The following is a 13,345-nucleotide window of genomic DNA, read 5'->3' as shown; positions in this document are numbered from 1 at the left end:
TGTCAAGAGCTGGGAAACTCTAGGCTAAAACCTGAAGCTGAATGGAAATCAGACTTTGCTCTGGGAACTGCCACTCCCCATGTCCAGGCTGGGAGCTGCTGCCTTGGAATATCAAATCCATGAGGGAACCATTAATTGAAGTGATAATGATAAGGAACCTTCAAGGTGCAAAGAAAGAAACCCTTAAGTTGTTAAACTACATGCTCACAGCAAGCACAGAGATGTGGCTCACGTTTCCTAAATGGTTAAATTTGAAACTAAAGATCTATTTTTTACCCCAGAAGCAGCATTTCCTCCCTGTCCGAGTCAAACCCTTCAGCCCCCGTTGCTGTGAAGTAGCACTGCAGGGTCATGGGAAATTCACTCTTTTGACAATCTCACTTCCCAGCCAGGCTGGAAGTTAGCTTGGCCATGCCTCTGGAAATGCACACACAACACCTCAAAATGCACACACACACACACACACACAAACTTCTCTTCTGTGTGTGGAACTGGGACCCCACCCCTTCCCAAATGGAGAACAAAGGTTGGACACCAGAGTCCCCTGCCCCTGACACAGGGCCTGACTTATCGCTCAACTGCTTCATGTAACTCCTGCTTTAAGTACACACTATTTAGGTATTACACATAAAAGTTTACTTTTAAATACATAAAATAAAACACAGATTTACTGGAACACAAAGGAATTAAGCAATTTGCTCAGGGTAACTAAAAAAGAGAGCATCAGGGCTGGTTTTGTCTCCCACACTCGATCAAACCAGGCCTTCAGTTATTCCATCCCATGGATTCCAGCCCCAGCTTGGGCACAGCTCCACACCAAATCCTCAAAGAGGACACACAAATCTTCTACCCTGGCTGGCTCCCTCTTCTGTTTCTCTGCACTTTTTACCCCAGCTCAAATAAAAGGCAGTTCCCCCACCACTGTGCTGAGCCCTGACCTGCAGCCCTGCCTGATCATGGGTACAACTGATGGATCCAGGATTTCCAGAAATAAGAAATAAGGAGCTGCTTCCCTGCCTGAAGCTCAGCAGCGTGGCCAGTGGGATGCCTGACAAAGGCCTTACTTCAGCTGTGGCCGTGTCCCAGGAACACCCTCCCTCACAGAGCCTTTAAAACTCCAACTAAAGCCTCCAGAAATGTTTCCTGTTCAGTGAAATGAAAACAAAATAAATTCTGCTGGACTAGAAGATTTTTTCAGTAATGAAAAGATGTTGATTTTGGTAACCATGGATTTATAACCCAAGGAAAAACAGGTGGCAAGCTTAAAAACATAAGACTGGTTCCCGTGCTTTAGTTTCCCGGCTGGATTTACAAATAGAGCCCCAGCAAAGGCTGTTGCTATTTGGGAAAAATGAGGCAATTCCTTTTTCAGAGCTCCCTGCTGGGCTGTACCTGGCAGGGCAGGGCAGGGCAGGGCAGCCTTACCTGGTGCAGGCTGCGCTTGGCCTGCAGGGCTGCGTTCAGCTTCTCCTCCTGCTTCACCCTCATCTTCACTACCTCGTGCAGGAACTTCTCTTTGGCTTCTTTTGTGTCCAGGCCACTGTCCAGGGCCTGCCTGAGGTGCTCCAGCTCAGCCTCCAGCCCGCTGCTGTGGGGGTCGGGGTGTGCAGCCACCTCGTAGGAGCTGTTAACGGGGGCCGGGGGCTGCATCCCAGGGGAGCTCATGTCCTTGGCAGAGCTGGAGGAGGTGAAGGATGGGGACGAGAGCGAGGATAAGGAGGAGGTGACTGGAAAACAGAAACATTGAAAATTAATTTTAAAATGGCAATAATTAAGACATAATTATATACAACTCATATATATATTATACAGCTCAAAATGTGCTGAGGCCCTTTTGTACAGAGACACTTGATAATCAATTTTAAATAGGAAAGGAAATGAAAAACCTACTCATTTTATACTTTGATACTTGAAAAATAATGAAAATGCAACCTTGACTTAAGGGATTGAGCTCAATTTGTTTGAACTGTGACTGTGCAACTCATGTCACAAAGGTACCATTGAGGCACTGGGCTTCCAGAATTCCATTTAACCCCCACAGAAACCCCTGCAAAAACCCAGTCCAAATAAAGGCAGCCACAAGTGCCACTTACATTCTTCCCTGGTTTCTACTTCAATCTCTGCTTCCGACTCCTTGTCCTCCTCGGGGGCGGTGGTGGCCGCGGTGGCCGCGGTGGCCTCGGGGACAGCCGTGTGCTCTGTGCCGTGTTTCCTCTTCCTCGGCTGGGCAGAGCCCAGGGCCTCGCTGCTCCGGGACACCACCGTGGCACAGGGGGGGTTGCTCACGATCTTCTGCTGGGCTGGAGGGGCCAGGGCCACGTTGGGGGCCACGGCGCTCTCAAAGCTCTTGTAGGAGTAAAAGCTGGTCCAGGGGGGAGGCAAAAGGAAGGAGAAAATGGTCACATTCCTGGCTTTGGAGAGCTTCCCACCCAGAGTTACACTGCAAACACCCACGGGAATGGCAATGAATCCCACGGATTTACAGCAGCTGAGAACCTGCCCATGGTACTGTTCAGTGTTTTGCCCTCATTAAACCCAGGGATCCCATCCCAAGTGCCACATATCCTTAGAGCATCAAGGAGATGAGATCTTCCAGAGCCTAAAAGTCCTAAAGCTGTTTCCTCCTGCTCTTCCTGGCACTGTTGTTTTAACCAACTGGACTATTGTCTATCCACAAATGTTTTGTAAACTCAAAACAGCAATTCCTTAAGGAAAACCATGGAGTGGAAAAGCATCTTCTTGTGCCTCTGTGATTCTGGCACACACCTGAGTGTCCGTGTGTAAAACCACAGCTACAACAACCAACAAGCCTTTGGTTAAACCTCGGTGTTAAAGGGGAGCATTAACATGACATCAAGCACATGGAATTTTGCAAAAAGCAGTGCAAAGACTGCAACTTCAATTCAGTACCCAGAACATGATGTGGTATCAGTTAAAATTTCTGCTGGAGCTGTTGTAGGTGGGTTTTATCCAATACTGAAATCAGCCAAGTTTCTCACAGGGATGCCAAGGACATTTGCACCACTTCTCTCCCTACCTAGTTTAAAAAATTGGGATATACTGATAGGCATTTTCCCTTCTATTTTCCTTTTTTAAAAATCAATCCCCACAGCTTCTAAGAAATTTGTTCATAAGGGCAGTACCGTATGTTCTCCATAATATTCCCTAAAAACACCTGGTCACTTAAGTCAAACTTTCCAAAGAAATCATCACCCTCAGGCAGAGATCAGGCTCAAAGGTTTTTCAGACTGCACAGCTCCAGTCTGGCACAGGGATGTCGAACTGCCCTGACACTTTCTGTTCTCAGTGTGACACCAAGGTCCCACCTGCTGTGGGTGACTCCCTCAGGGCTGCTCCTCTCCAAGAGCAGAGCACGGCCTCGGTGTCTGGACGCTCTGGCAGGAGCCAGGACCCCCCAGGGCCAGGGCACACAGAGGGTTTGGGGAAATCCCTGCTGCCCTTCAGCCTCCCTGGCACTGTGGGGAGGGGGGAGGATGGAGCTGTGCTGGGAGCCTGGAGCTGGTACCACGGACAGGGGCCTGGGAATGGCTGCATCTCCCTGACCCCTGCCCCAGGACAGGGACTCCATCCTGCCAAGACCCTCAGGGACTGCCCCTGCAGGTGACCACCCCTTCCCTTCACAGCAGCCTCCACCTGACACTTCTGTGGCAGGTGTCACCTTTAAATCCCCTTCCCACATTAACCAGCGACACTCGCGGTGTTTCCTTTCTGCAAACCAAACCCCTGCAGCCGTGGGGACAAACGCAGAGGCACCTGGCAGCCCGAGCCCCTGTCTCTGTGTCCTTACCTGTCCCGGATCAGGGCGGGCAGGTGGCTGGAGAGCTCCTTCTCGCTGGCAGACACCGCGGGGGACCAGGGCCGGAAGGCGGAGAGGCGCTGCCGCGGGTGGACGCAGCCGATGCTCTGGGGACAGGGCAGGATATGAGTGACCCCACAACCTCTGACGCCATCAGTCCCCACAGAGGGGCCCTCAGTCAGCCCCACAGCTGCTCCCCACTGCCACGACCTCCTCGCTCAGGGGTCCCACCAGCACTCGTGGGTTTTGCTGGCCAACGAGCTCTGTGTAGTTTGTAGGGATCACAAACAGCTCCTGAGCCTTGCAGGATTCCTGCACCTCAAAGGCACAAGGGAATTCCTTACTTCCCTGTCACAGTCCAGGGCAATGAGCACTGGAGGGTGACAAGGAATCTGGGGGGACTGTGTAGCTCAGTGCTGACTAGGAAAAGGATAGAAATGTTACTAATTTAGAAACCCTGGGCATATTCTTTCCCTCATTTTCTCCTCTGGTCTCAGTAAAGTGATGCTTTGTGCCAATTTGATCTCTCTTGATTACAAAATATTCAACAATCACCTTATTAGATGAACTGGATAAGGACCGTAACCAACTGGACTGTTTTTCCTTCTCAGTAGAAGCTGGAGATTGGGAAGCAGAGTCATCTACTTTGGGCTTTTTGGAAGCAGGAGGATCTGAAGAGACCTGAAACAAAGGCAGGAAAAATCAAAATCAGATTCCTCATTTTGCAGTCAGCTTAGAAACAAGTTATAAAGCAGAAGGAAATTTTGTTATTTAGAAGGAAGAAACTCTGGGTGTTTTTCTTCTTTTTTTCAAATGTAAGGCCAAACAAAGGAGTGCAAACATGGGGCAGACACAGACTGTGACATAACACACTTCACTCCTTTTCATGGGAGACACTCAGGTCAAGTGTGCATGGCACAGGAGGGATGGGCACTGATCAAAGGGAGACGCTCCAAGCTGAAGAGAACTATCAGCCTTTTATGATTTTTGCATGCAGAAAGGTAAGTTTAATGTGGTTGCTGAACTGGAAAGATTATTTTAAACGAGAACAGAACAGACTTTGTTATTCTGTTTGCAGTGGTTGTTATGCCGATGACTTCACTACCCCACAGCTGCAGTGGATTCTGGGGGTGCTGCCAAGAGCTGCTTTGCCTTTTCCACAAGTGGCTCAGCTTGGCCCATAAATCATCCTCAAGCATAAGAAAGCCCTTTGGCATGCAAAATCCCTTTCCTTCAACACTGTGAAGGAATAAAATTCCTATAGTCCCAGCGTGGCTTGCAAAAAAATTGGTAACTACTGGTTTAACTGGTGCACTGGGGATACCAGCTTGAAGGCCTGCCAGTACAAACACCTCTCACAGCAGGGAGGGAGAAGGTTCTGGACCTTGTGCTGCATCATGACCAGAAACAATAAAAGAAACATCCCACCCTGTTTCTGCTCCTTTTTGTGCCTTTTTGCAGTTCTGAACTCTCCACCTCTCCCCATTCCCACTCAGCCTGGCAGAACCACATTGCAGTAATTAATGATTGCTCATCTTTGCATTCATTTGTTTGATCCTTTCACTTCACCGTGATTTTGGTGGGCAAACAAGCATTGATCCAGGTGTGTCTGGAGAACCTGGGGCTGGCAATACCCTGGGAGCCTGAAATGCTCCAGCCCAGGTGTCCCTCCCAGTGACAGGAAGGGTCTCATTTACCAATGTTCTGTGCTCTGAAAATCAGTCCCCTCAAGGCATCTTCATCTGGGAACTCAGAGGCTGCTTCTCCAGGTGATGCTGAACCCTGAGCATTGTGATTTAAATTATTTACCTGAAAAGCATCTGCAGAATTGTCCAAGTGCCCTTTTTTGGACTCTCTACCCAAGAGCTCTCTAACTGCACCCCATTAGCACCCTGATTAGGAGGAAATTACAGCCTCACATCCATGCAGAGCCTGCTGCTCCTATGGGAGCAGGGCAGGTGATTCTCCAGCCCATGCCAGCCCATCTGGCAGCACCCCCTTGCTGCCCTCACAGCCCAGAGTGCCCAGCAACGTCACCAAGCCAAGCCTGGAGGGCTCAGCACAACATTCCCTGGCACTGGGGAGCTCAGGGCAGCTTTCCATACGTAGCAGATGAAGGAGGATGAGATGGGAGGGGTGGGTGTGTGTGTGTGTAACCCCCAGGACAAAATTAGCCCATGCCAGTGCCAAATTCCAGCTCCATGGGATTTGCAGCAGATTCTTTGGGCACAGCTTCAGGCTTCCCCAGGGCTGCCTCCTGCCCGGCCAGGGCACGGGCCCTCCCCTCAGACCCAACTAGGAAAAGGCATTCCTGAGCCCTTCTGTAGAAAACACAGACAATGCACTGGAAAAGATTTGTTTTTGCTCTCGGAGATGCTGCCTGTGCAGAATTAGTGACAGCATGGGAAAGGCATTTGGCAAGTGGCTCCTGATCCCAGCCCTATCCACTGGGGATGGGGAGCTGTGTGGGGAGGGGAGCTCGGCCTGCAGGGTGGGGAGGAAGGGGGGCTTGGAATGAAAAAGGCAACAGGTGGCAAGACTCAGCATGGAACCCGTCCCTCCCCCCGTCCGTCCGTCCGTCCTGAACATTCTGTCCCAGGAAGGGGCCCAGAGCAGCCCCAGCACCCCCAGCCCTGGAAATGGGGAGCAGGGACAGCCCTGGAAAGGCTGGGGGGAGATGTTTCAACAGAATGATCTCGTTTGCATTTTTAAAGGAATTCTCTCAATCTTTCTCTGCTGTCCCCCTTCTTCTTCTCACACACCTGCATTCCAGTCAAGGCTGACCCCAAGGACCAGGAGGGTCTGAGCCCAAAACCTGGGAAATGCTGCTCCACTTCCATGTCCAGAAGCCTGTGCTGATCTGGAAACTTGGGGTGCAGCTGGAAAAAAGCAGCAAAGGAGGTGTGTACACAGGGGAAAACAGAGCTGTCCTCCCTCAGAGGGATGGGAAGGGGCAAAGAAGGAGGTTTTTCTCCCCTGAAGTCGTCTCCCACCCCAGGCACCCTGAGAGCCCAGAGCTGCCTGGCTGGAGCAGCACTCCAGGGGAGCCAGGGCTGCTCTGGGAGCTGCTGTGCTGACTCCTCCAGTCTCTCCATCCCTGTCCCACCTGGATTCCACAGATCATCTGCTGCTTAAGGCAGGAATTGCCTCTTGGTAGATGCTTTTAAAAAACCACCTTGGATTTAGGTTTCACCTTAACAACATGAAAATGCAACAATTCCAGTAGTTTCTACTACAGGAAGAGACTCAGATGTGGAACAAGACAGACGCTGAGCACCAAATCTCCTCTCCATGTGACTCAGCCATTACATCCCACTCCAGGACAGATTCCAGGCACCAAGATACCCCACTCTGACACTTCCAGCCCAGCCACAGCAGCCAACAAACCTTGGTACTGCTTCAAATGGGGATGATTTGATTTCATTTTTTCCTCTGTGCCAAATAATGAAACACACACCAAGTTGCAAAAGAAATACTGAAAATCCAATCTAGCTTTTTTACCATCTTCATGAACGATTTATGAAACACTCAAACAAAAACTTGAGAAGACTGAAAGAAATATTTCCTTATTTCCTATTCATTTCTATTTCCATTGGAGGCAACTTAATAATCTGCTGTCAAATGGGCTTTGTGCTGGACACAGCCACTTGTTAATAAACATTTTCTCCAATCCTCAGATGGAAGAAACTTCAGGACACAAAGTGGGCCCAGAAATGCTTACGCGAAACATTTACTTAAGCTTTGGGACTGTTGGTTTCTGAAACAAATTTTAGGGGAAAATAGATACAGAAAGATTTATACAGTCACTAAAAAAAGATTCCAGAGGTACATTCCAAAGGGAAATTTGGGCCTGTGAACTTTGCCAGCCATTTTAAGGCAAACCGAAATTAGGCGGCTCAGCCTGGCCTGCAGCCAGCCAGGGCCACATTTGACATGTCAGATCAAATTTTCTACTTCAATTAAATATTACAGTAACAAACCATGAGACCAGTGGAAAGAATTTTTGACCCTCTCCTTCTCAGGAAGACAAACCTTTCCTGGAGCTCAGTACCAAGAGCAGAACCAGCAGCTGCAGGTCAGGCACCTCAACAACACCTTTTGCAATGGAAAATGAGCCCAGAAAAAAATCTCATATTTTAAGATGTGGGAGTGCTCTCAGGTATGATTCTTGGTGCACAAGTATCTACGAAATTACATTTCCTGAATAATTCACTTTTTTTCCCTGCTGTATCCCAGTGTCACACACCTGGACTGAGCAAAGGCTTTTGCTCCCTCCTCATCCTTTGCTACTCTGCCCCAAACCCACAGCACGTGGTACTGAAAACTGGGCTGGTTTTGCCTTGTTAAGAATGAAAACATCAACAAATGGAAAACACTTAGGAGGCCTCTATGCCTGTGAATTTTTAGCTTGGAAATGTACCTTCAAAAATCAGCCCATGCTCCAAATCCTTGCAGACTCTCTGCTGCTAAAATCTCCCCAAACTGGGTCTGAGTTGGGCAATAAATCCCAAAACCTGGTTAAAGATGGAGATCTCGTAAAACAGAGCAGTGGCAGAGGTTTATCTGAGCTGGTCACCCTTCCCAGCCAGTGTGTCTGCATTTCTGTGCTGCTTCCACTGGGGAATCCATCCCTTGGCCTCGTCTGCTCCTTTACAACAGGGATGGGAAACGTGAGCCCCAGCCTAGCAGGAATCCTGGCACATCATGTGGCATCTTTAGAAATAAAAGATTTAATGTCCCCAAAGCTACTGAGTTATCCCAACGCAGAGAAATCTGCGTTCTTGAAAAAATTAATTGGCAAAAAACTGCGAGGGTGAAGAATTCCGTTTTGTATCCTTAAGGCAGGTGTAAATCAGAAACCATTCCGCTGGAAAACCCGCAGCTGGAAAAGCAGGGATAAACAGAGAAAATAAAAACTGGGCTGTAAATCGACAGTGTCCTCTCATTCTGTTGGGCTGCTGCTCATTCTCAGCCTGGAGTTACACCCGAGGACGGGTGGAGCTTCCTGTCCCCCATGGGTCCCCAAACGCCGCCGCTTTCTCAGCAGGGCAGCGACCAGCGGGGCTGGGATGATGCAAAGGCAGAGCAAGGCAGGGTGAAACCACAGAGCAGCACAGAGCCAACAGGGAGCACCCCTGCCACCAAAGGAGCTGCCAACCCCTGCACTTCACGATGCTCTAGCTCCAGAAAATATCTGTACAAACCGAGGGTGAGCAATCCCTGTCTGAGCCCGGTTCCTGCTCCATGGAGGGCACGCTGAGAAATGCAAGGGGAATTGAGAAAGAGAATTTCCAGGGTCTGTTCTGGGTGGCTTTCCTGGTTCACTTGTGTGACCACAGAGCGCTCGCACCCAGCTGAGCAGCAGACAGAAACGGGTAACACCACTGACCCATTTTGAAAGGGTGCCATGACATTTATCTCCTGCCTTTACTCGGAACAGAAGGATGCAGAGTTTTATTTTAAGGCCAGTGAGTGGCCACTCCTCCAGGAGCACCCAGGACACGTTTCTCAGGCCCCTGCTGGCACAGGGATTAAGAAGTTCCCCAGTTGTGTAAAATGGCATTCAGAAGGAATGTACCTTGACCAGTGACAAGGATTCAAATCTGCTTCTGGAGGTTCCCGAGACCACAATTCCCACACCTGGGAACTGAACTTGGAATTTTCCACGTGCTGCTCTCACGACTCACAGGCCTGAGTCTCTCTAAGAACAGACTGAACCACATGAGAAGGGAGAGGGCTCTGACAGATTCTTTCAGATTTCAGTTAAAATCAAATTTAAAAATGCCCAGTGGAGATTTCTTCCATGTGGGAAAAGGGCCCTTTATCCACATCCTTTAAGCCTCCAGGAGCACGTTGCCCATGGCCAGAACACTTCTTCCTAAAGCCTCTTTGTGACGTGCTCCAGAAGTGATTAATAAGGTATTAGAGGTCTTTGTAAGGACTGCACTTTCACGTGGATTAGAGGAATAAATATATTCAGGTACAGATTGAAAGCTGGGGAGGGTTGTCTCCATAATAAAAAAAGCTAAAAATAAAGCTGTGCCACGGATCTGTAAGAAGATTTACTGCTTGTCTACTGTAGATATTTAAAAGAGAAAAAACCTACCACACTGCAGTGTCAGTTCCAGGGAGCGTATGTAGCATTTCTTTTATTTTTCTTTTCTTTTTTTTTACAATTTTGGTTTCATTGGGCAGGAATCCAGACTTTCCATCTTCCCATTTTTTTGCTGCTCTGGTGGAAGCACAAGGACTCATTTTCCCCTGTCATTTTGGGACGTGTGATTACGGGGAGTATTTGCTTTCTATTCCTGCCTTCACAGCACACGCTGGCTGCCAGTTTGTCCCCCAGGGGTGACCTGGGGGGAATCTCCACCAACCACAACTGCCAGGCACAGGCAGGGAAGGAGCTGTGGAAAAATCCCTCCTGCACTGCCCTGCTCTCCCTGCCCTGGGGTCTTTGTGTCCCCCTCAGAGGGGGCTCCAGGCTGTGCAAAGGGCTGATTTTTCCATGCAAACACACCTTCCCAGCTGGTCTGGAAGAACTGGATGTAAAGAGGAGATGTTTTGGTCATGTTGGCAGCATGGGAAGTTCACCTAAAAAAACTGGGAACTGAGTTTTTCCTCAAACCTGTGCAAAAATCTTTAATTTCTATGGAAACATCTCCAAAATTTACAACAGCAGAAGTGAAAAGGGACTGGGCTATTTTATTTCAGACAGCATCACAGCTTAAAGCAAAGTCCTGCAAGTACCTTTTGATGAATTCATTTTGTAAAGGCGAATTTAAATTATTTTCTAGAACACTCTACATAGCCCCTGGCATAAGTCATCATCCATTTTCAAAGCTTCTTGGCTAGCATAGAAGAAAGAAAAAAAAAAAAGTTTTTTCTCCTGTCTCAACATTTCTTTCCTTTTATTCCTTTAGCACAAAAATTAGGCCAGATGACATCTGCTGATTGCACTTTTCCTTGGGAGCAAACACAAGGCATTTCTAGCAGGCTGTGCTACAGCAAACCCAGCAGCACCTCCCAGAGCCACAAACTTCAGTCTGACATGCAGGGAGCAAAGGCAAATCCTTTCTATTTCTCACCCACTGGTAAAGCTGCTGGGATTCTTTGGGCCACTGGGAACTTTACTGCAATTTGGGAACTTTTTCCCAAGTTCCACGGAGCTTGGACATGATGAAGATTCTACCTGGAAACCTGCATTGATAAAAAATGCTCAGCCAGCTCACCTGGCTGTTTAATCTCTTATCTCTACAATTATGCTTTTAATTTATTAAAAATAAAATTCCTGCTACATCCATCACATGGAATTAGTCTTTGATATAAATATGGATCTATAAATCCATACAACTTTTCAAATCTTCTACAAATAATGACTTCTTAATATCCATTCTCTTGGTCCCAAAATTCTAGGAACCTTTAGCAGTTGCCCACAAAATCAGTATTTCCCATTCAGAGTGATTTTGATTCCTCCAGAAATCCCTCTGCCATGGGCAGAGCACAAACCCATCGTGGGGTGATACCCTCTGCCCAGATGGGAACACTGAAATAAGCCAGAAAAAAAGAAAAAGCCACGTGTGAATATGGCTTCCTCAACCTCAGTGTTAAAAGCCTCCAATGAAGCACCCCTGATTTGTTGATTTTTCTGGTAAAGAAGCCTCTGCAAAGAGCTGATCATTTGTTACACGATGTGCTTGCCTTTCCCTCTTGGCTGATGCACCTGGAAACCTTTTCCACTGGCTAAGAGTCTGTTTTGCCTTTCCAGTGGAAAGGAAAAGCTACAGCTTGAAAAGAATTCCCTGCCCCGTGGTTTGAATCAAAACAAATCAGCTCAACTCGCCCTTCCCTGGCTGAGCAGAGGCAGTGCTGGAGCCCAGGGCAGGTCAGAGGGGCTGAGCACAGGGCATGGCCCCTTTTCCTCTGCCTGTTTTCCTTGGCAGCAGCTCCTGGGAAGTCTGGGATGCCCTGTCAGGAGCAGGGGAAGGAGAGTGACCAAGGCAGGGAACCGTGCTCAGGGATCTGTGCTGCACACACAGGCAGCACTGTCCCAGGAAAACAGGGAGCACTTCTGGCACTGGGAAACAACCAAGGGCAGGGAAGTGTTCAGCAAAGAAAAGCAGAATTTCCTCTGTGGGCAGACGTGCTTTGCCCAGTTTGTGGGGTCACAGCTCTGGGAATTAAAAAGCCCTTTGTGAATAAAATTTTCTCCTCACATTTTCTCTGCAATGCAACCAGGCTCTGTTGCTGTAGCTGACTCAAGTTCCAGCTCCAAGCTGTCCCAGCATCTGCTCCTGGATTGTGGAGACATGTCCACTCTGCCAGCCAAGAGCCTCAGTTCAGTCTCCAATGTTACATAAAAGGACGAGAATTCCCCTTGTGACTTCCACTAACTCCAGCACGGTTTGGGAAGCCAAGAAAGGAGAGAGGGAGCTCTAAAACTGATCAAACTGATGGGCTTTTGATCTCTTTTGTCAAACTCCTCTGAGGGCAAGGGACAGCACCTTGTCAGCCTAAGGTGGGACAAGAGCCTGAGGACATCCCCAGCAATTACCCAAAGGCTGCAGAGCCAGTGGAGCACAGCCAGCACAGCCCCCACTGTCTGCACTGTGCCCACACTCACCTGGATTATTTACACAGCTCCTGCTCTGCATCCTCACCCTCCCACTGCAGGAAAATGCATTTTAGCAGCACATCTGGCTGGCTGCAGGGTCACTTTTTGGTCATACAGAATAAACACTGTACAAAACAATTGGGATCCTCAGGCTGCAGGAAGGCAGCAATGCCCTACATTTATTTTTCATTGAATTTCATTTACTTGAGATGACCACAGGGAAAGCTTCAGAGTATTCTGGGGGATGCAGTGTGTGTGGAATGACAGGACACAGAGCCAGGCTCTGCTTTGGAACCCAAGCACAATGCAATTACCCCCAACACCTTCACAAAGTCACTGTAACATCACCACAGAATCTGAATTATCTGCTCCCCCCAGCACCCAACAGCGCTTTTAAACCCAAGACTGCTTTACATAAATATCAGTGAAAGTCAATACATTGGCCATGGATTAATAGTTACAAATCCTGTTAAGGTTACAAGGCAGTGCCATGGAAAACCCCCAGTCCCAGTGGAAAAAAAACCAAAAAAACAACCAGAGCAAGGCCTCAGATAGCTAAAAACTCACACCTTGAGTCCTTCTATCAGAAGATGACTCAAGAAGAGGAGTAACCATATAGTTACAGACATTTTAGGTGCCAAGGGCTTCAAGTTACTGAGCAAATCTGATATCCTCCAAAGGAACTCGGTTTTCAGTCAAGCGCTGCAAGAACCCACTGAGCAACTTCTCCACACACAGAAGAGAGGCAAAACTTCAATTCTCTGCTTACAAAATGTTTTGAAAGCTGCAGACAGGCAGATGCTTCCCGCAGCAGCAGCAGCCACGGCGCTCGGCAGTTCTGGGAAAGCCACAAGAGCTCATCTCCTTTAAGTAACAGTTATTACTCCTGAACCTCCCCGGAGCTCCGGGATAAA

At 48.4% G+C, this 13,345-nt stretch overlaps 1 protein-coding gene across 1 annotated transcript in view; it reads right to left on the bottom strand.

Annotated features, from left to right (window-relative positions):
• The window catches only part of SKI (SKI proto-oncogene), a 94,086-nt gene that overhangs the window by 3,329 nt on the left and 77,412 nt on the right, over positions 1 to 13,345 (bottom strand). Inside the window, exons 3-6 of the mRNA XM_012570419.5 lie at positions 4,373 to 4,498; positions 3,809 to 3,924; positions 2,094 to 2,362; positions 1,426 to 1,727 (exon numbers count right to left, since the gene is read on the bottom strand). Of these exons, the coding sequence (XP_012425873.5) occupies positions 1,426 to 1,727; positions 2,094 to 2,362; positions 3,809 to 3,924; positions 4,373 to 4,498 (813 nt within the window). The remainder of the gene's footprint in view (positions 1 to 1,425; positions 1,728 to 2,093; positions 2,363 to 3,808; positions 3,925 to 4,372; positions 4,499 to 13,345) is intronic.

Source organism: Taeniopygia guttata, chromosome 21 (assembly GCF_048771995.1).
Source record: "Taeniopygia guttata chromosome 21, bTaeGut7.mat, whole genome shotgun sequence".
NCBI lineage: Eukaryota > Metazoa > Chordata > Aves > Passeriformes > Estrildidae > Taeniopygia > Taeniopygia guttata.
Note: the sequence above shows the minus strand (reverse complement) of the source record. Positions and strands in the feature narration are given on the sequence as shown.